This window comes from Balearica regulorum, chromosome 9 (assembly GCF_011004875.1).
Source record: "Balearica regulorum gibbericeps isolate bBalReg1 chromosome 9, bBalReg1.pri, whole genome shotgun sequence".
Classification (NCBI taxonomy): Eukaryota; Metazoa; Chordata; class Aves; order Gruiformes; family Gruidae; genus Balearica; species Balearica regulorum.
This window is the reverse complement of record NC_046192.1, coordinates 24,222,361-24,244,998: the sequence shown is the minus strand read 5'-3', so window position 1 is coordinate 24,244,998 and position 22,638 is coordinate 24,222,361. Positions and strand designations below refer to the sequence as shown.

Genomic DNA, 22,638 nt, shown 5'->3' with positions numbered 1-22,638 from the left:
TTGTTTGCAGATAAACTTGACTTGATTAATCTATTTGTTCTCTTTATTTGGCAGAAACCTAAAACCAAGTTTCACGGTGACTGTAACTGCAACAAAAATAATAGCCTATTTATGCAATTATCTGCAGGTACCTGACCATTGGCTCAGGCCAGTGAAGTGAGTACAAGAACATGCACACAGGCCTCTTTTTTCCTTTTTTTTTTTTTCCTGCCCCCCCCCCCCCCTTCCCCGGTGTGGTTTAGGTTTCCAGCACGAAAACCACCATCCTGTAGGTCTCAACTTGCCACCAGCCTGTGCATGAGGCTCGGGAGCTGGAAGTGCAAACCGAAGGCAGCCCGTGCCTGTCCTCACTGGGTTTGGATTCAGCCCTGCCAATGCCCATTGCTACGTGGTGGTTATAAAACAAGTCAATCCGTAGCTGGGCTGAAGACGAGAATCGGACATACAGGTTATTTTGAAATGTAAATTACGGATCTGGTGAGCTACAGGAGGTCTGTACTGCTGAGAGAGGAGCACCCCTTGCCTTTGGCCTGGAGACAAGGTCTCAGTCTTTGGAGATACTTTTGGCTCCAGTGGAGCCAGATTTAACCAAACCTCCTACAAATCATATTCCCTAAATGTGCCTTTCCCACCCGGACAGTGCTGCATTTCATGTGCAGTTTGTTACTAACTGCTCTGGGTTACTGACACCCAGCGCTGCGGTCCCTCCTTGCTTGCTCTTGCTAGCTCGCTTGCATCTGGTGACAGCAGTCCCTGGTCCCACTGCACAAGACACCTCCACAGTGTGCCACGTTCACTTCTGAGTCACTTAAACGTGAAGCACAGCCCTGTGGAGTTGCTCCAAAGACCGAGCTGGGGGTGGCAGGCAGGGACAGCCCACGGTCCCCCTCAGAGCTGCCTCAGTCCCTCTCTGCTGATGGGAAGAGCAGGAAAATCTGCATCGCCTGGGCCAGCGCTGACTTTTCCTGGACATTCCAGCTCCCACCGCTCTGCAAGTTGTCCAGAAGTAGGGCTTTGGACCCAATTTCAAAGGGAACACTCAAACTAAAATATTCTCTTTCCTTTTACTTTTTTCCTTTCAGACTCCAAGGGCTCATTTCAGGCAGTTGCAGCTCCATTTAGCTTCTCAGCTATGGATTTGTGGTGTTCCGGCAAGCGACTGCTCTGCTGTTAGCCAGCCAAACCACCGCTTCCCGACGCTGTCCCCGTGAGCAGCAGGCTCGTGCATCACCAGCCCCGGCTCAAGGCTCCCCAGCAGCGTTCGAAGGCGACCTTGCACTCCTGTAAAATGAGTGAAATATTTCTCTTTTCCAAGGTAGCGTTTTGAAACTTAAAGGACTGATCTAAACCCCTCCGATGGTCTATGCAGAGATTCTGGGCTGGGATCTGAATTGCGTGACCGAGCCCAGGACGCTTTGCAGTGCCCCATCCTCTGGTTACCCTTATCCTATGACCCCCCAGACAGGGGCTTTGCTCCCCAGACTGCAGATGAAATATGCCATTTTTGCCCTGACCCAGACAAAAACAAGACAATAAGGAAAAAGATCCCTTCGGTTTTGTAGTTCTTTATTTTTTTTTTTTAAGTTGATCCTCCCATAGTAATGTACTGAAATGCGTAACAGTTACATTGTACAAAGCATTTAAAGAAAGTACCTCAACTTGCCGATTATTTCAAAACGAGATTATAAACAAAAGGAAAAATAAATCTGGTCCCTCACTAAAGGCCAAAAAAAACCCCCAAAAAATAACTGAATACCTTCCGTTATTTATTTATTTTTTTTAAAACATAAATTTGGAACACTTCATCTTACAAATAGGATTAACATGAACATAACATCACACAAGCTCGCAGACAACCAGCATAAAATATTGGGTACAGTTTTTTAATCAGAAGAATCATGCTTTCATGAAGAAATTATAACTGTTTATACAATTGAATCAATTTACTGTATTACAAAAAAAACCTAAGTCGCATCTATTAGTTATTTAGTTCATTAAAAGGCAAAAATAAAATAAAAGAGGAATGTAAGAAAATTTCAAACACTGTTTTGCACTCCCATATACACAGATCAGTTCACCTCACTTTTTTTTGAAGTACATGGGTGCCTTACATCATAACGCAGTGGGGGACTGGAGCAGTGCTGTTTGTTATAGGAACAGTGCTATTTTAATCAACAAACAATCGTTTGCCAACAAATAAATACATGGTACACACAACACAAAGAAGAAATTAGAGGGTAGGGGGAAAAGGAAACAATACAACAAAATAGTGACATGATTGTCGAAAATTAAAATCTCCTTACAATGATTTGAAATAGTGGTGCTGTCGATGAACGCGGTGCTTTCACGGAATTATCTGGATGATTTAGCTTCTTGGAGTAGTGAACATTCATAGTTTACAATATACACAAGCCTCTTATGTATTGTTTCTCAAGAGTTCTTTTTTTTTTCTTTCTTTTTTTTTCTCGTTTTTCCTTTTTTTTTAACAATGCAGTTGAGAAGGCAAAAGAATTACGGAGAGAACAAAATATTCCCTGGTACTTCTTTCTACATTTACGATGGATAGTGTGCATTTGATAGAACTATTTTCTTTCTTTGAAGGGCTAAAATGCATAAAGCTTTAATGAAGAGATTTGTACATAAAAGCAACTGTTCCCAATCCTGTGTCAAACTATCTTATACAAAAAGAAAATCAATTCAGTTCCTACTTTAAAGGAGTGCCCATGTGTGTATCAATGCAGTCTTAACCCTTTTGCCCCTGCCCCTCAAAGCCGGGTGAACTGGAAGACACTTTTTCCCGGCCTCCTTTTACATAATCCACTGAAACTTTTTTTTTTTTTTTTTTTTTTTAAAGTCGCATTGATCCTCCAGAAGTCAGCAGCTGCCTTTGCTGTGCAAAACAAAATATTGAGAATAAATAGTTTCTTTCTTTTTAAAATTATTCAGTTTAAGGTCACCGGACTTTAAATGAGTGACCCTGCAGATTTATAAGGCATTCTGCTCAGCAGTCTTTTAAATAGTCATATATGAAAGAGCCATGCTACTGGTTTGGACTTGGTCCCATTCTCGGTAAGACTTCACAATGTCATACGTGACTGATGGATTGAATGGCGCTGGATTCTGCAGCGGCTCTCGCCATACTGTGCCACATGTTGGGAGAATTGTGGGATGCAGAATGAAGGGAGTCCTTGTCGGAGAGAGAGAGCATCATCGCGTACGCCTGGACAGGGAAAGAAGGAGGACAAAGAGGTCATGATCCCGCGGCACGGATCTGAGCTTGGACCCGTGCCACCCCTACGCAGTTAGGGCATCATTTAGGCTGCAACTGCTATTCCCAACTTATTTAAAAAATATCAAAGCGCATTAGGTAAAACCACTGTCAACCTCTTCACTGACACTTCTGACTCACTAATAGCAGTAATAATTTCTGCTTTCATCTGGCTTCACGAAGCTCTGAGAAACTTTTGATAATAGACAAGGTCCCAGAGTCTCCTTTGCCTTCAGATTCTTGGCACAGGAGGCTCTTTTCAGGAGCCTGAGGAATCACATTATCCCTTGGCTGGTCCTGTATTTCACCAAATACCACAGTTGTCTTTGCTGACCTTTTCTACAGGTATATTCTGCAGTTTTTAAAACAAGAATCTTTTAAAGGGGCTAAAAATACCCATATTAATTGATGTTCAAAAAAATTTCAAGAGCTAGCACTAGGGTATCTGCCTAGTTATTGCTGTTTTAAACACATGCTGAGGACCTAGAGGCGCTAACATCCAACAGACTTTAAAAAAAAAAAAATACCCAAAGCCAAGCCAGCCAGGAGATTGAGTCACGTCCCTGCGAGGCTGCAGCTAAACTCCACGGCATCAGTGTGACTGCGCCGGCTGTTTGAAAGCAGAGTGGGACTATTTCTTAGCAGGGCATTTCTGTGGGTGGCAGACAGGAACAAAAATAGCAAAAAAGAAAGAAAAACCTCCGTTCTCAGGGACCGGAGCACCCTGCCGTGTCTCCCGGGTGCAGTGGGAGCGCAGGGGGAGGTCGGGGCAGGCCGAGGTCTGCGGACGTGGAGCACAGCCCTGTCTGACAAAGCTGAACCGACCTTGCCTGCCACACACTAACGGTTTAATCCTTCGGGTATCTGGCGACAATAACATTTTAACTGAGTTAAGCTTTTACCTGGGATTTGGATTTCCTGTACAACGGTTGTTTTAGGTCCTCTGGCAGCTGGGAAGTATTGAAAGCTGCCAATTCAGCTTCACTACATTGATTTTCTTCCATTTTCCTCATTTTGAGGCTATCCGTGAAGTGCCTTATGTGGTCCAAAGCCGAAAGTCCAGTCTTATTATACTCCTCCTCTTTATACCTACAAAAACACCACGGAGGTTTTAACGTCAATTAAACAATCCTCTCTGCGTTCCCTCGTCCTCTCAGGTTTATGCATCTGAGCAATTTCCCCCTTTTTTTATGTTCATAAACCACCTGGCCCTGTGGAATTGTGATCCTGAAATAGAAGAAATTCCCCTTTCTTTTCTAAGAGAGGAGAGGGTGGGCAGCGGGAGCAGGGGAGGGAGAGGTCTTCTCTCTCCTGGTGTCTCCACAGCCTTTCACAAGACCATTAACGGGAGATCCAGGTCAGGTTATGGAGCAGATAACGTCTCTCCCATGAACGTTTCCTGTCTCACCCAGAACCTGACAATAGCTCCCCGAGCACAGTTATTTTTCCTCTTAAGGGCTACAGATTGCATGAAGAGACTGAAAACAGGGCTGGTATTGACCCAAACACAGACGCATGTTGCTATCGTAACTGGGAAGCTGGCTACTTTGGATGGGTTCCCACGGCACACAGTTTGGTGCTGGCACTCTTGTATGGTTTATTGTTTTCATTTCACATATCGGGAGCACCAATACTCGGAAGGAACCAACCTGCCAGGGGAAGCTTTGCAGTTCATGTCCAAAGTACTCGTTTCCTCGTAATCCTCCTCCGGGGTCCCCTCGTGCATGTCACTTGTAACAGGCTCTTTGACTGCTTTCCCTGCAATTTCGCTTTCTTCATCTTCTTCGTCCATCATTACTTCATCTTCTGCCTCTTCGTCATCCAGCAAATCTGAGTTCTGGCTGGCTACCATGGCTTTTTCATCCTTAAAGTGGCTGCCATTCATTCTGAAAGTATGGAAACAAACCAAAGCAATAATCACAAATCAGTTATGAAATGGAAGCAAATCTGAAAAGGATCTGTCCCAGCAGAATAAAGTGATTTCTGTATTTTATATCTTGTTTAGCTTCGGACGTTTAGGCAGTATTGAGAAAATTCCACTCAAAAATCGGTGGGACGTTACAATACCATCAGCATGGGACTTTCCTGTTATCCTGCTGAAACTACTGTTCAAGCAGAGGTATGCTCAGATATCCATTCCAAATTTTCTCATGCATTATTTCATCTCATGTTTTCAATCATACATGTAGTCTGGGCAAAACAACTCATTGCCTTTTAACAGAAGCCATAGGGGCCAAGAAACTCTGAAAATCAGATCCAGCATTTTCAAAAATGACATCCAATACTGCATTCAGAGTTTTAAAGTCAAAATTACATGCATAGTTAATTTTGCACACTACCACCCATTTGGAAGCCATACTACTTCGCTGAAAGTATGGATTACATACATGGGAACCTAAGGGACTTCAGCTGAAGACCTGAGAGTGGTCTGCAATATTGCCTCCACGCTGAACTACATTATTGACTGATTTGTAGGGTAAGAAGCAATGAAAAGAAAGGTCATACAGCACTTTAAGAGCATTTATTCTTATTAAATGAGTAATAATAGCAATACACAAATGGAAAACCATTTGGTCTACTCGCTGTTACTGCATTCTCTTTACCTTTCAGACAATGACTTCTCTTAACTACTTCCTACGGGATTTTATCAAGGACATAATACCACGCTGATGTAGGGGCTCGTTTGCTAACGGCCTCAACCCTGCAGGATTCTGAGCATCCACAGCTGCATCGTGTCCGCTGCATTAAATGAGAGCTAAAGAAATTTGGCACCGCCGCTTCGACAAATCCACGGCCAGAGGTACTAGTGGTGTAAAAGGGCTGACCTCGGTGGAGCCTCATGAATTCACGCTACTAGCGTATCTGCTCCACTGCGTTACGTAGCACAGAGGCCTTGATTCATCTATTGTTCTCATTGTGCAAAAGGTCCTTACTCTTCCAGGAATACAGTTACAAAAATGGAAACTTTATTGTCCGCCCGCAGTTTGCTTCAGACTCCGTGTGCTTCAAACTGTGCGGGACAATATGGAATATACCACAAGTCTGAGCAAGATAAGGATGAGCCCTAGCAGCATATTTGGTACTTAATGTTTGACATGCTGTTATTAATGGATATACTTTGTTATGGAGCATATGCAAGTGAAAGCTAGTTTCTTAGACAACAATAGTATAATTTTCCTAAACGTAATAGTTTCATCTATTTTCTGAGCAAATTCAAGCTGATTGTCACGAGTTTAGCATTGCAATTAAAAAAAACAACTAGGGAATGGTCTGTTTATATCACAGTATCAAAAAATATGAGGCTGTGCAGAGTCAGAAGACCTGAAGCAGCCACCCCCCCTCTAAGATAATCAGAGCAATATCTCTTTATCATCTTTTATTTAAATAGGCAGAAATAAGAAATTGCTGAGCACAGTTTGGGCTGCCAACTTGCTTGTTATGCTCAATTGAGGCTGCTAGAAATGAAAGGAAGATGGACTACAACCAAAGTAACAAAAGCCATGTGATTAAGAAAACAGATTCTCTAATTATGCTTTCAAATGCAGCAATTTGCCAGGGATAAAATATCCATCAAGAGCAGTCTGAAGTGCCAAATTTAGAAAGGAAACACTGCACAACCCAGCAACCTTTTCACTTTGCTGACTTCCTGTCGGAGGACATGTTGAGACCAGATGTGCAAAGAAAAAATCCCAAGCCCTCATTGCCAATCAAGATGGAATGAAATTTGAATATGCATGTAATCACTTAATCCAATACTTTCGTGGAAATTGTGTTATGTCCACCATTTTCATCCCTTCACAAAGGCATCTGGAAATTGAGAAGACAGTGAAGTTTGTCACCAACAGTAAGAAATTTTTGATGCTGCTAATGTAATGCCAATTCAAAAGCACAAATAAAGCATAATGCAAAACCAGTCTCAAAGAACTACGTATAGCTGATGTGCGTATCCATGCTACAGTCTTTTCTTCTTAGCTGTATTTTTATTAGCTGAAAATATTTAGAAGTGGTCTCTCTTCTGTTAGTTCAGAAGAACTGAAACACTGGTATACTTAACAAATCTTAGTAGGAAAAAGTCTCTCCCATGCTGGAGCAGTGTGAACTACCAACACCTACCCGTGGCCTCCCGAATTTCTTGCTAGTCAGCATCTTTCTTGAGTTACTTACAGGAAAGGACCTTTCATTTGATCCAAGGATTTAGTTTAGTCTACTTTATTAATTACACATTTAAACTGCATTTAAATCATAAGGCTCTCTACATTTAGCCATGGGATGATGTAGAATTCACCTGTGCCTACGTCAATGTAAAATGACGGAATTTTTCAACAGACTTAAATCAACGATGGGAACTTGAAACTGAGAGCTCCTGATACAAGGAGAAACGTGTTGTAGATGAACCTTCTGTTCAGCATCTGCCACTGGGAATGTGCTCATGCACGATGGGAAAGGAATCAACACACTTCTTTTCGTAAGACACCAAGGTGAACACGGAAGCAACCAGACTGCTAAAATAACTCATCAAAAGTGAAAAATGAGGTTTAATCTGGTAAAGGAAGAGTGGCACCTTTTGAAGGCAGATCAGTCACAACTTACCTGTCCTCTGAGTTTCGGGGGGATTGATTGTTGTGGTTGCTGTTCCCAATAAAATTCCTAATTTCTGTGAAGTAAGAGTCTTCCTTATCATCTAGGATTGCCCCTGTGCTTTCCAGTTCTGAGTGAGGTGAAGATGTTGCAGTACCTTAAAGCAAAATAGAGGACTTCTGTTGTTGATCCTTTATGTTTTCTATATTTAACCATTTATATCAAATTGAAATTGAAACGATGGCTAAAATGGGTGAGACCCAGAAAAGTTTGTCACAGTGATCGATCAGCTGCAAAACCGGTCATTGGAAGGGAAGTATTATTATCCACGGGCAAAGGTGGTTTCCAGCCAAAATGACTGCTTGCATGCTGGGTGCCACTTCCATGGTTTCTAATTGGTTTTGCCAAGTATCTATTTCAACATCTACCTCGTGTTCCCTTGCGACTCCAAGACCGTCAGTCAATAACTGGGCTAGACCAATGGCTGAACTGAGCAAACGGAACTTTATTTTAGCTACTAATTATGCAGATTTGCTTAAAATATGGAGCAGCCATTGACACAATCACCCAGGTTCATTAGCACTGAGAGACCAGTGACAGACGTCTTTCTCTGTGCATCAGGGAACAGACAGCTCTGCATTGACTGCAGGTACCTGGCTATTTCCAGTGGAGCAAAACATAGAGTGAAAAGACTGCTGGCAGGGATTTTATTAAACCCTGCAGATACCTAAACCAGACCAATGACATCCACTACCTGCCGCTGCCTTTGCTGCTGCTGTGCGGTGACCGATTTGCTTTGGGGCTTGGGAGGCACCATTACCTCCGTAATAGCTAGCGCTTTTCAGCTCCTGACAGTGGGAATATTTTAGAGGGTGCCAAGAAAATCTTTTAGAGTGCCTCCTGAGACTCTAAATCTAGGACTCCTATTGAGAGCCAAGTGATTGCGGAGATGGGATTAAACCAATTTTCCCAGTCTGTTCTCGAAATGCTATGGTTGGCTTAATTAAAACCAAAAGAAAAGGCATCATCCAGTGGTATTAAGTTATACAGGGGTAGAGTTTATGCTGGGATTTTCAAAGCACTTTAAATGTCAGCAGAGCTTAGGCACTTACATATTTTCCAAAAACCCCCCTCATCGGAGCAGACGGCGCAGAGCTCCGGTGCCTATTGACACACAGTAGTAGTGAAAGTGAACGTGAGGTCCCTGTATATGAATGCCGGCGGGACGTAGGGCACGCTGGAGAGGGAAAAGGCATACATACCAGACATGTTCCCGTTCTCGTGCTTTTTTAGATGTCTGTCAAGATTGGTTTGTTGACCAAAACACCTGTCACACAAGTGACACTTGAATGGCTTCTCTTTATTGTGGATGTTACGGACATGTCTCTGCAGGTTAGAAGATATGCTAAAGGACCTGTCACAGTATTTGCATCTAAAAAAAACAAAAAACAGGTGGGTAGAAAAGGGTTTGTTAGTAGCTGGAAATGTAAAATTTGTCCTAAGAGGCATGAAGCACTGTCTGGGCTCAGCCTCAGTACCCAACTGCAGGTCCTTGGTCACTATTGAGGTAAAACCTTCTCTGAAATAAAGACAAGTTTTGGCTGAATAGCTGGAGAGCTGTGCTCTTGGAATGGAGATGTCACTTCTATGGTGGGGTTTTTAGCTTTAATTCACGTTAGGCTTCATATTTTAAATACTGCCTTTAGGAATAAGCATAATATTTCAGAGTTAATGGCATCAAATTAGCTAGGGTAATTGATTCCCATGTTTTTAAAACTGTTGCACGCAAAGTTGGGAAGTTTGAAAACAGTAGAGCAATAACTCTATTGTTTCATGTGCTGCCAATACAATACAATTAAACACTTTTGGAAAAAACATGAAACAGATCTCTTCTAACACTCAAATAAGGTAAAAAGGGCTATTTCTTTTCCTATTCTAAATTATACTGTGTGATTAAATCTTTTCTTGAGGAATTAGCTTGCTCGATTGCTAATCCCAGAGGAAATTTGGTTATCTTGCAAAAACCAGCAATAAACAATCCCAACCTTTAATACTGTGCCAATGTGAGTAGTTTAGTCTATCACTCTGGTACCAGAGGCATCAATTTTCATACTCTGTAGCGATTTGGAGTCCCTAAAGCCTTTACTGTATTGCTCTTTAAGCCATTACTAAGTCATACTATAACTATTCCAAATTCTCTGCCTGGCAACTAGCCAACAGTCTTCACCACTTTAGTTTTTCAATCTTTTACTTCTCCCGTGCTTCTCTTACGCTTGTCACTGATGTCAATTTTTTTTTTTAGTGCTGAAATCGTCCATTATGCTACTAATTGCTTGGGGCTTTTATGTAGTGGACGGGTATAACATGCATCAAGACCTTCCTTCAATAAAATTAGATGTGAATCTCATTTCCCAAAGAGAGTAGAGGCAAAAAACATATTGTTTCCTCACAAACAATGAGCTTACTCTGCTCTTTACAGCTCATAAAATGCAGAAATCGGTGCATTTGTTTTACTGGAACATGAACTGGCTTCTTTCCAGTTGATTTAAATTAGTCTTTCATTTTCAATAAGGTGAGGCTTCTATACACGTTTCTGCATGTGACTGTCCTGGATACAATATCACAGACATATTCTTTTGAACAAGAGAGTACACCCACATGGGTTTTGGTTAAGCAGACCTCAGAAAGGATCCAGATTAGACAGGAAACAAATAAATACAATAACACTTTGGAACCGGGACCTTTCAGAAATCAGATGATTGAATAAACGCCCAACTTTAGGCAGCAAATAACACCGCAGACCTCTTACAAAAACCCCCCATTTTTGCAAGGGAAAATATGACCGTGAGCCCTACTGAAAATCATTTCAACCATGCTGGTTCAGAAGTGCCAGCTATCCCACGAGGCAAAGGCAGGACTTGCGGATGGTGCCTGGGTGGCTGCCTAAGCCAAAAGAACTTCACTAAGTAGGACCAAAACCCTCCCCCATCTCTGCAGCTCCAACGCTGTAGCATCAAATGCAGCCACCCTTGTCTAGATAGGCACAAAAAGCCCTATTTGAGACCAAAACGCAATGGTGGGTCACCAATGGGCTGCTAAGGAGCTGGCCGAGCAGCACTGTTGACCGCTCATTCCCTTGCTTTATTCACTTGTGCACATCACAGACACGGGTAGGTTCGCGGTACCTATAGGGCTGCTCTCCAGTGTGCGTCCTCAGGTGACGTGTTAGGTTTGCAGATCTCGGGAAAATCTTGCCACAGTATCTGTGATAAGAAAAGGTTTGATAAGACAATGCAACCTTCAATGGCTTCGTCCCAGCCTGAGTTGCACCGGATGCACAGCCCAAATTGCATCATTAATATACGGTACTATTGGCATTGCTTTAGTGTAACGACATTTCAGTGAACACATTTGGCAAATTAAGTGATTGAGACACACACACCTAAGAATGGGACTGGAGTAGCGGGCACTGACCAGCTGTCCTTGGGCATAGGCAAGGGATATGTGAAAACTTACCAGTTTTAATGATCACCCAAAATTTTCTAAGGTCACTAGGTGATAATCTGTCACGTTCAGATTTGGAATCAAGAGAATCTGTTATTAAAGCCTTGGATTTCTGCCTCCTGGTAAGCAAATTTCAAACCTTTCAACCAATTCTACGTGTCAGCAAATGTGACATCACTCTGTGCATTGAATAGGATCGGAGCAGACAAGACTCAAAGACCTAATCCATCAAGGTATGTTTCTATAACGACATGTCTTGAAAGAAGGTGACATGTTTTCAAAAAGATCAGATAAACCGATACGCCAGTGTCAAACGCCTGCGCATTCTGGAGATGATATAGAGACCTAAATAATGCAATTTAAAAACCATTCTCCAAACTTGGTAATATGTCACAGGAACTATAATGGCCAAAAAAAATATTATCCCTCTTTGTTCAAGTAACATATTAATATTCAGTTTTTAAGTGGCCAGTTCTATTAATCACATTCAGCCCATTTTTGCACGGGGAAAGAGCACGCACACAGCACTCTCTTAAGTGCATGAGGGTGGTGGTTGCTCCACGTGACGACTTTGAAGATTGCATCCCTTCACTTTTAACATCCCATTTATTTTTCACAACGTGATGTATAAGCCTTCAAAATACCCACACAGCTAATTCTACTCTCCTCAACAAAGCTCCCATTCATTTTGGCTGCACGTACAATGACTATCTTCATTGTATTATTTTGTTTAAGTCTGTACGCATAAGTCCTAATAAGTCATGTATTTTATCACTGATCCCTTTGGATATTAAAACCAGAAGCCTGAGAAAAAACATGTCTGTAGTTTATGATCAAAAAAAATCAATACTGAAAGCACACTTATGCATATGAAAGTGATGAGAAAATTTGGAAAAAAAGAATTGTTTATATAATAGTTTCCACCTCATTTATCAAACTAGTATGATACAGGGCAAACTCTTTGTTTCATAACACCAGTAATTTAATAAATAAGAACCCCAAAGCAAAACGCTTCCCATGTTTCGCGGAGCACAGAGAGCCCTGAAAGACCCGCTGCGGTCCCCATCAAGCATCCGAGCAGGAGGGACTGGGGAGCCCCGGAGGGCAGCGTGGGGTGGCCTGGGGGCTACCTGCAGGTGTAGCGCTCCTTGCCCTTCCGCAGCAGGGTCTCGGGCAGGGCGCTCGGCGGCGCGCGGAAGTTGAACATGGACGGCACCGACTGGATCAGCTCATTGGCCTCCGGTTTCAGGGCGCTAAAGCTCTCCAGCTTTTCAGCCATGTTTTCTATAGCTGACATCTGCAACAGAAGATAGCACAGAACCCGTCATGGTGAATACTGCTTCGGCTTTCTGCCTTCACTGGAAACCCAAACTACAAAGAACATATACTGCCAAGAGGTTAAAAAAAAAAAAAGGAAAAGGAAAAAAACCCCAAACAAAATGTAGAGTTGCAGTCTCAAAAGTTATGGGGCACAACATTAGGCAAGGTGGTGGCCACGATGTTGTCCCACTTGGAATAACGCCCGTAACTGCTAAGCGGGGTGCTGTTTCTCTGCAAGGTCAGCATACAGCGGAACTCCTGTCCTGACTGCTGTAATGGAAAGCTGCTTCCACACAAAACCTAAATTGGCCAGTGTTCATTTCTTCTTATTTTTAAGCCTCAGCTTCTATAAAATTCCAGTTTATGCAGTCATGCTCTGTGGGTGTGTGCCTATGAGTCCATGCACCCCATCTACGGAAACCATTGGCCATTTTTGACCAAATCAACAGAAAAAACAACAAGAACTGAATTCCTACACTTTGGGGTTTTTCAAAGGACTTGCAGAGGGCAAATACTGCAAAGGAAACCATATGAACACTCAGCTCAACCAAGGGCTGCAAGAAGCCAGATCCAGAGAGGCTCCACCAATGTCCCAGCGACATCCAACCATTCAGTCCAGTCTTCTTACCCATCACAGTCAAAGACCAAGAGATAAATCCCTAAGCAATGAAGCTTTGGTGGGTTTGGTGCTATGTGTTTATACTACCTGTTAGATGCCTATCCATTTTTTCTACAACTTCTGAATATTCCTGCTCTACCTTTAGTTGCTTGTAAATCCTATGCACTTTGAGATGCCTCCACTCTTGGTTAGCTGTCTTAAAGGGCTTTAATTTTCAGGGAGAGGGCATTAAATAATTTCTGGAGAATGATTTCCTTTGAGGTGTCAGGTACTGAGCATGAAAAACTGCTCCAAACCTTCAAACATTGTCATTTGGAGAGTTCAAGGCTGCTGCTGATCCTACTGACAGGTCAGAGTAACCATCTGCCTCTCCATAACACCACAAACAAACAAAAAAAAACCCAAAAAAAAAGAAACCCAAGATCTCACCTACAGAGCATAAAAGCCACAGCATGAGCCCTGTGCAATACTTTGCTTGTAACAAAGGAGGAAATTACATGAAAGGCAAGATGCTGAACGCTCCTCAGCTGAGCACACCTCTACAGCCCATTCTTCAAAATCCGTAAGCGACTGCTCTGATTGTTGGGATTTTAAAATTTTATTTTAATGGGGAGAATTACACATATGTTGTTTTGGTTTTTTTTATTTTATTTTAATGGGCAGAATTGCACATTTGTCTCCTGGACTGACTACTCACAAGCTGGTTAGCTCTGGCTTTGGGTTGGCTTTTTCTTCCCTTTAGCCTGTAGCCTGCCCTCTCATTTCATGCTCAGATTCCTAATGCCGAGTACAAATTGCAATGTACAGGGTACCACTGCCAATTTGCCAAATGTCTTTCATCAAACATGGTGCAAAAAAAGAGAAAAAAAATCTCAGAGGGAAGTCAAGATACATTTACTTGTCAGGCAACAAATGTGAAAGCATTGCGAGGCAGTAGGGGCTGTAAGCTCTGGGGTTTGATTCATAATCACTCAGCTGCTAAAACATTCTCCACAGATGCAAGTGGACAGCACATTTGTCAATATGAAGGATTTTGACATGTACTGATCACAGGCATGAGATATGTAATGATGATGCTGCTGGGAGAGGAGGTAATTTTATCTCGGCACCGAGATGTCATTATCAACCCATACAACTCAACATTACCATATATTTCTTCTTATACGACTTCATCATTTTCTTTAGTCAGAATTGATTCTTAAAGCTTTTACAACAGACTTTCCACTGCCTTTAATTCCTTCTAATTGCTCCCCGCAAGAATTCATTTGTCTATTTTGCAATTGCGGAAAATAAATGGTTTGAATGAAAAATGACCTTTGGCCTTCGGGCTGATTAGCAGTGACAAGATAGTGCATGGGTTATGATAGCACATATTTATGCTGAAGAATAATAAGGGCATTGAGCGGTATAATAAATGTTTTATTTATGTATATTTAATATTCAAGTCAGTTTCATTATCTAGTGGTTTTAAATCATTTTTGGATCACCATTTCTCATGCACATGGTCCCCTACAGTAATATATTAAAGCAACTATTTTCCCCTTTACATTTAAAATGGCTTAGTCATGCTTATTTTTTTTAGTTCTTATTTCCAAGATTTTGCAGAGGAGAAACTGAGACTGCCTCCAGGATTACATCAGTCCCAAAATAGGTATGAAATCAGCATCTAATCTTAAATCCCTCGTTCAGAGGAAACACAAGCACTTCCAATCATTTTAAAGTATTACCTGCTTTCCAAAAATATGTTTCTCACCATAGGAATGACTATTGTGTTTGTTGTTTGTTGTTGGTTTTGTTTTTTTTTTAAAGACTGATCTATGCAGTTACCTGGTATGATTTATATTTTTCAAGAAATGCACTAGCAACAACGGGAAGTGCTCGGCCCCAAGCCTGTGCTGACAGGAGGCGGTGTCCCTCCACTGCCGTCAGGATAATTACAGCCGTTACTATCTGCTGGAAACGGGGCTCCCAAGAATTAAAATTGGGGCATTTCCTTAACAAGTCCTGGAGCGTGCTGGTGCTCGGGGCCTTCAGGATGCAATTCCCTATCACGAGATGGGCACCTGGGCTGCACGGGCTTGTTACAGCCCATAATATCCTTGCCAGCCCAGACCCATAAGCAGCTCTCAATTACTTTGTATGCAGGTAGACAGCCCCTGCTCATCAGTCTGCTTGTAAAATACTAACTGAGTAATAAGAAACCCGGGGTTTGCTGCACTGAGGACTAACTCGGGCACTAAAACCGAGCAGGAATTACAAACCTGCGATGCGCTTTCGGGAGGCCGGTACCCTGGTTTCAGGCAGCGGCCCCAGGGGATGCGCAGGAGGGAGGGCAAGGGACGGACCTTCTCCCCGGTGTCTTCTGTCACGCACCAGCAATGAGAGGTGCAAAGAGCCTTAATTGGAGGTTGCATCTCGATTACGGTGTTGATCGGCCATTGGTGGCTGCTGCTCCCATTCATTTGGCTAAACCCTTTTCGAATCCATTTCTATTTTTGTCAAGGAGAGTTCGCCAGTTTAATTAGGTGCATATGAAAAGATACTGGCTTTTGTTCCTTCTAAGCCTTTTTCCTGATAATTCAGCTGGGTGCCTCTCTTTTTTTTTTTTTTTTTTTTTTTTTTGTATTGTTAAAACTAATGAATAACCATTTCTCATTCAGGTTCTTCTCACCATTCATGGTCTCACAGAGCTGGGGCACAGCTCCCTCGGGCATTTCTTTTCCAAGCTGAAAAAATCAAAATCTACTTAGTCTCTTTTTGTATGGAAGCTGTTCCCTACCTCTGATCATCATTGTTGCACTTTTCTGCGTCTTTTCTAATTCTCCTATGTCCTTTTTGAGAGGGACTTCAGCTGTATTCAGGACATGAAGGCAGTATAACATAATGATGTTTTCAATTCCTCTCTGCTAAGCACTCGGATGATATTTTCATAAAACTAGTGACTTCAAGATCTTCTTCCTGAATGACACAAGTTAAGAGCCACACTTTCCCCTCAGTATTACTGGGTACTTACTGACATTGAGTTTTACTGCTACTTTAATCCCCGGTGACTCAGCTTTCTGTGAATCTTCCGCAAAATCTTCACAGTCAGCTTTGGATTTAGCTGTTCTCAAGAAATAATCGCAAACTTTGTTCTTTGGCTGGTCATCCTTCTTCCTATGTCATTTACAGACATACACCACAGTTCAGATCCTGGTGACACCCCTAGGTCGACTCACTGATAATCTTCAGTGATTGTAAAAATCCCTGATCTATTCTTACCATTTTTTCCCTGGGTTGTTTTTTTTCTTTGGACTAATTATTAACCCAGGGTATGACCTTCTCTCTTCCACAATGAAACTCCCTCCTTCAGCTGAAAAACACAACCGAAGTAGGTCTCACTCCCACAAAACACCACTACGGCTGATTGCAAAGCACGACTTGCCTCCACAGGAGCTGTGCTGACCATGGAGCACCCCGCCAAACTCTGGAGCAAGCTGTGAGCGATAGTATCTATCCTGGGAGGTTAGGTGGGTGCTCGTGGCCACCTCGTCTCCCCGGGGATGGTCCCTGGGGACCACCAGCGAGGCAGGCCTGTGGCACGAGCCGCCGGGCAGCGCTTTCAGGAGGGGTCTGCACCCCAGCCGAGCGCCCAAGGGCTGCGGCGATCCCTGAACGGGGCACGGGGAGGAAGGCACAAGGATGGGATTAGTGTAATTGCCATGTCTACGGAGAAAGCTCTCCGAGGAGGTACGAGAGCGAGAAGATCCTATTACATATTTTACATACAGCTATTGCCTTATGGACAAGTCATGTCTGCTCCTAATCTGAGATCAGTGAATGACAGTATTTTATATAGAACAGTAACTTTTGATTTACATATATAAGAGTTGTTGATTCTATCTGTGTCCAGATGTCTGGAAAAGGAAGCAGCTTTCCCCCACCTCCCTCCGGCTCCCTGAGAGGCTATTAACCTCCTACTGACGCAAACTAATATGCAGTCGCAATTCCCCAGCTCCGACTCAAAAATGCAGACATTACCATAATCGGCTAAAACAAGTATTTATAAACATTTCAACAGGCAAGATATCATCAGCGGAGGCCTTGAATATTTGTCTTAAAATTTATTAACCAACAGAACAAAAAGTGGCATAAATAAAGCAAAGGTTTGTTGTTGCTGCTTTTTAAGAACAACCTGATGATATGAAATAATCTAGCAGACAATGTCATGAATTACATGACCTCATGTTTTACAAACGCGACTCCTTCATTACTATTATCGCAAAAACAACTGACTTTATGGCCGTAACTCATGGGAAAAAAATTGTTTCAATGTTTGCTTTCTATTTTTACTAGTGTTATTTAGAGAAATCTTGAAAACACAACTGCTAAAGCTCAGGATTTCTTCCTTCCCAGTTCAATTTATAATGCTTTCTCTAAAAACTACAACTTATGAATTTGTTGTCTTGAAACTGTGTATATTTGGACATCCAGCCATGGAACTTGGCTGAGCTATATTCACGTTCAAGAGACCTATCACACGTGGCTGAGCTTTATGAAGCGGTAGTGAGAAACTCCTGCTGATCTGCAGTATAGTTCCACAATAACTCTATTTATATTAATGCAGTTGGCGGGGATTTAGCTGATCTAACAGACTGGATCGTGTCCTAAAATAAGCCCAGTAAAATAAAAGCTTTGTTAATGCACTCACCAACTGTCTTTTCGTTTATTTGTAAAATTATTTTAATTATTTACAATGATTCTCCATAAAGCTATTGCAAATAAAGTACGAACCTCTTTATAGAAACCTTCTCTTGATGGGACCAGAAGGGGATGAAAGAATCTACAGACTAAATAAATTGTGATCCATTCAAGAGAGGGTGCTGCCCATTGATTTGCACTATAGGGTTCCTGCCAAACAATGAAAAACAATCTGAAATAATCTTGAAATATATGGCACATGCAACTGTGAATTGAGATAGAAAGGCTCGTGTGACACATTCAAATCTCTCAAGATGAAGATTCATTCATGAATCAGCATCCTGCTCCAGGCACTTTATGTTTTAAATACCTATTTCTGCTGCAGCTGCTCAAAGCACTAGCATGGCCAGGAGATACATGCTCACAAAAACCCCGGAAGGATGGAAAACCGAGGAAGAAGCCAATGTCAAGGAAAGCAGAGAGAAGAAACAGACTGCACTGGCTTTTTCAACTTCCGAAATGTGCCCAAACAGAGCCGCTTTTCTGACAGCAGAGGATTCAGGGTGCCTGGGCCAAATCACAAATTCTACCACAGCCCCTTCACGTGCTACACCGAATTCCCTCTACTGCAAAGAAAATGTTTGGGAATCACCTCTTGTGCTCTCCAGGTGTAACATCTAACCCTACCTCCCACCTGCTGAGCTCATTCAGTACGTATGGGTGCTGACAGGAGTCCTTCGGTGCCTGCTCAGCTCATTTCATCTCAGGATCCTAATGCATCTTTCGCAGCTGCTCAAACCGTCACTTCACAGGAATAAAATGGGATTAAAAGCCACGTGTACGCAAAGCAAAGGTCCATCGCTGCTTTTGAAGCGTGCCATGGAGACACGCAGAGGAGAGCAGGGCTAAGCCCCTATCCGCAGGGGCAGCACCTTTGGGGGCTCCCGCACTCGCCCCGTACAGAGACGCACGTGGGAAAGCGTACGTGAAGATCTCAGATCTCATTTTGTGAAATTCTGGCTTCGTCTTGTGAAATAAGTCCACATCGCACTGCAAGTGATGAGCGAGAGTGAGTCAGGACCCGAACCGCAGCGGGCTGGCTCCAGCTCTCCTCTCCGAAGCCCAAAGGTTGGGAAAAATTTGGGACAAGTATTTATGGGTTCAGTGCTGCAGCTGAGGAGCCAGCAATGCAAGAGCAAAACACGGTGTTATTGGAGTTGCATCTGCAAAAGCAGTTGCTGTGGCTCTTTTTTTTCACAAACAATTTAGACGCATTAAAAATAACGTTCTATAAAAATAGAAGAGCAAGCTCAAATTTATCCCATAGTACTAAAAGCACAATTCCTGTTCGCGTAAGGGGGACGATGTAAGTATACACACAGGACAAATTTGACCCAAACACAGCAAATAAATGGGTATTTTATTTGTGCTTTAAGTACAGTAATGAGCAATTAAGCTCACAACTTCAAAGTTACTAAAGTGACTAACTCCCACTGAAGTCAAAGCGAGATAGAAACGTGGAGTCCTCTGAGGCTCTGTATTTTAATGGCTCAAATGCAGATTAAATATTTATAACTATTGCAATCTAACAAGATTTCAGCCTGAAAATTTCACTGCAATCTCTGAAGGAAACGGCTTGGAACAATTTCAGTTAAATATAAACAAAGACTGCATTTTGAAACTCTCACTCAGGTAAAGCTCCCATTGCCTTCACCAAATAAAACCGGCAGGATTAGGCAGGTAAAAATAAAGCCAATTTGACATAAGAGGATATTTATCTGCTACAGCTACAACATTCTGTAGGAAAGTGTGGCATGCTCCATAATTGAGTGGTAAGTTATCTTTCATATGGTATTTTTCTTATGCAATTTATTTCACAATGATTAAATCAAAAATATAAGCAATGAACTTACCCAAATTCTTTGATCAGGCAATTGGAACTGGGAGCAAAATTGAAACAAAAACAACATATTATTCCTGTGTTGGAACCCTCATTGCAATCAATCTGTTAATTAAGATTTTATTTAAAGATACTAATTAAAATGGTATTCTGAATCATTTGTTGCATCAGGGTATTCTCTCCCTAAACATGCAATCCTTACAATGGCAAATTATTGTGAAATACCGTTAAATGATCTAATTTTCATAGCTTTCGGGCCACTGCCACTGGGAGGAATTCTGCCCAGGCAGGGACAGGCTAGGGACTGCAGGGTTTAGGTCTTTAATCTCTACTTCAGAAACCTATTTTAAAGATCGATCTGTAAGCTGTCATATTATCCAGTTAAAAAAAATAAATTCTTGCTTCATCAGATGGCAAGTTTCAGAAATAAATTCACCTACAGAAACACAAACTTGTAGGACACAAACAATAATTTTGTTCATATTTTAAGCAGATAAATCCTGCCAGCAGAAAATGAAAACTCACGGTGCAATCCACACCTGTACTTTTACAGGGGTGAACAAGACTATAAAGCAAAAACAGCTTTTCTGCAAGCCGTGCCCCAGTCCTCTATAAATACCGAGCCAAATTCTGCCTTTGCAAACGGGAGACTCCTTTCTACTAAAGTCAGCGAGAAAGCAGATTTTGGCATTTACTCTTTTGACAGGAGATGCGATGGTGGTTTAGGTTTTTTTTTACAATGTATTAAGTGTACGTTACACTTGTGACCTTGGTATCCCTCCATCTCACACCAAGTTGAAGATGTTATCCCTAGCTAAGTGATAACACGAAAGGCAGTCTTTACCATGTTTTGTGGGTTTTTTTTCTATTGCACAATGAGAAATGTGGAGGAATGGGTGAAAAAGGTAAAACGTGCGTATTTGTGCACTCCCGTGGATGTATTCGGCAACGCGGGTGCAGAGCTAACCCTCCCTGGTGCCGGAGGGTGCTGGCTGTGCCCCACCTCGGCTGGACCGCGCAGGGAGGGGGACCCGACGCCTCCTGCTCACACTGACGGACCTGGTGACCGCGCTGGGACCTTCCTCGCACACCAGCAATAGATTTAACCGACCCTCTGGGAAAAAACACGGCGGTTGAAATCCCAACATCCTGCCCGTTAATGGCAAAATGCCCAACGTCTCCATTTCACCCGCTCGCCTAACTCCCGTTCACCCTCCTCCAGTTCCCCACATCACTCACACAACGCTACACAGAAGAGTATCCAACCCCTTCCCTGCCCACCACAGCCAAACTTTTACCCAAACAGCCTCCTTTCCCACCCGCCAACCTACCAACCTGCGGCTAAACCTTCAGAGCCCCTTGAATCCAACATCACTAAACGACATAGATTTACACCTTCCAAAAAGCTAGCTAGCACTAAGCAAAACAATATCCTTTCTTCCATCGATACAGCACCTAAAATGCCCTCATTGAAATAATGATTCATCTGCTCTAACAGAATCACTCACTTGATGGAGAGGAACCAGCCCGGTTTTACACCAGGGGACACAAAGAGGGTTGAGCTCCTGTTTGCGTGTTTGTGCATTAGTACTGTCCGCTTGGAAATGGGAATTTTCACTCGTTGCTTTGCAACTTGGGCAAATAAGGTAACTCAGGAAGAGGTGCTGAGCTGCTATTAAATCCTTTCCATAAAATCTGGATAGTTTTAATACTTAATAGACCTTTCACTTCCTACAGGCGTTGGAACTGGAACAGGGTGGTTTTCTGCACTCTTCATCCATGCATCAGCATTATGTTTATGCATCAGCTGCTCTTCCCAGTTCTCCATAAGTCCCATATTTCAGAATATATTCCATACAACTTAGGGTATAACAAACATTGCCTTCATTAGGGGGGGAAAAAAAAAAAAAAAAGCAATTTGTGGCAGATTATGGCAAGGTTTGCCCAGGAATCAGAGGAAGCTGAACCAGAGACAGCAGCTCCTGGTTTTATGTTTAAAATACAAGACGTGTATGGGGTGTTATCATTAGGGTGAAACGGCCCGTAGTCAGCAAGGGGTTCATATTTGCAAATACCACAGAGCATTTTATTTCAGGCATAAGATTTAAACTAAACTTTTAGCAAAATCTCCTTAAGCAAGGAGAAGGAAGACAAAATGAGGGTGCTGTTGAAGAAAAGCAACGTATGGTTTGCATACAGGTCCTCTTTCTATACTACATACGCATTGCAGTTATTACAGTGTTTTAGGGACATCCTCCTCAATTTTAGTTATTCAGCAAGACTCTCTCAAATAGCATGTCTGCAGGCACGGAGGAGCAGGGATCCCACACAGTCACTGCACACACCATAGCCCACAACAGCTACCTAAGAGAGATGAAGCATTTGCATTATGAAACTTGAAAGCATTGGGTGGAATGTTTTATCTCTTGTCTGGGAGTCCTTAAATAGTGACGACTGGGACGCTCAGCTTCGCTGGCCCGACTTTGAATCTACTTTGCCTCCCTGTAGTCAATATTGACGCCACCACCATGGCCCAGAGCACGGGAAAGTGCTGAAGAAGATGCAGGTAGCTGCAACTACGCTACGGTTTTGGAGGAACACGGTTCTAAAACATACATGTAGTTTGAATCTGGCTTCCTCTATAATCAAAACATGTTGTTTCATCTGCAAAACATCAAGAAGCTCAGAACAATGCTTACGCTTTTCCACCACAATGGTGCAGCAAAAACTGTTTTAGGAAATCCAAAAATGACTAAGACTGCATTCATT

The 22,638-nt window shown here is 42.5% G+C and overlaps 1 protein-coding gene across 15 annotated transcripts in view; it reads right to left on the bottom strand.

The window, feature by feature from the left end:
* Positions 1-2,585: 2,585 nt before the first annotated feature.
* Positions 2,586-22,638, bottom strand: part of MECOM (MDS1 and EVI1 complex locus) — a 341,358-nt gene continuing 321,305 nt past the window's right edge. For 8 of the 15 annotated variants that reach the window (XM_075761600.1, XM_075761594.1, XM_075761606.1 and 5 more), the window contains 8 exons: positions 19,883-19,909; positions 12,481-12,647; positions 11,032-11,109; positions 9,109-9,278; positions 7,859-8,003; positions 4,918-5,154; positions 4,171-4,357; positions 2,586-3,220 (listed from right to left, as the gene is read on the bottom strand). In XM_075761600.1, the coding sequence (XP_075617715.1) occupies positions 3,086-3,220; positions 4,171-4,357; positions 4,918-5,154; positions 7,859-8,003; positions 9,109-9,278; positions 11,032-11,109; positions 12,481-12,647; positions 19,883-19,909 (1,146 nt within the window). In that variant the 3' untranslated portion in view covers positions 2,586-3,085. The remainder of the gene's footprint in view (positions 3,221-4,170; positions 4,358-4,917; positions 5,155-7,858; positions 8,004-9,108; positions 9,279-11,031; positions 11,110-12,480; positions 12,648-19,882; positions 19,910-22,638) is intronic. The other 7 variants (XM_075761596.1, XM_075761608.1, XM_075761595.1 and 4 more) reach the window with 1 other exon arrangement.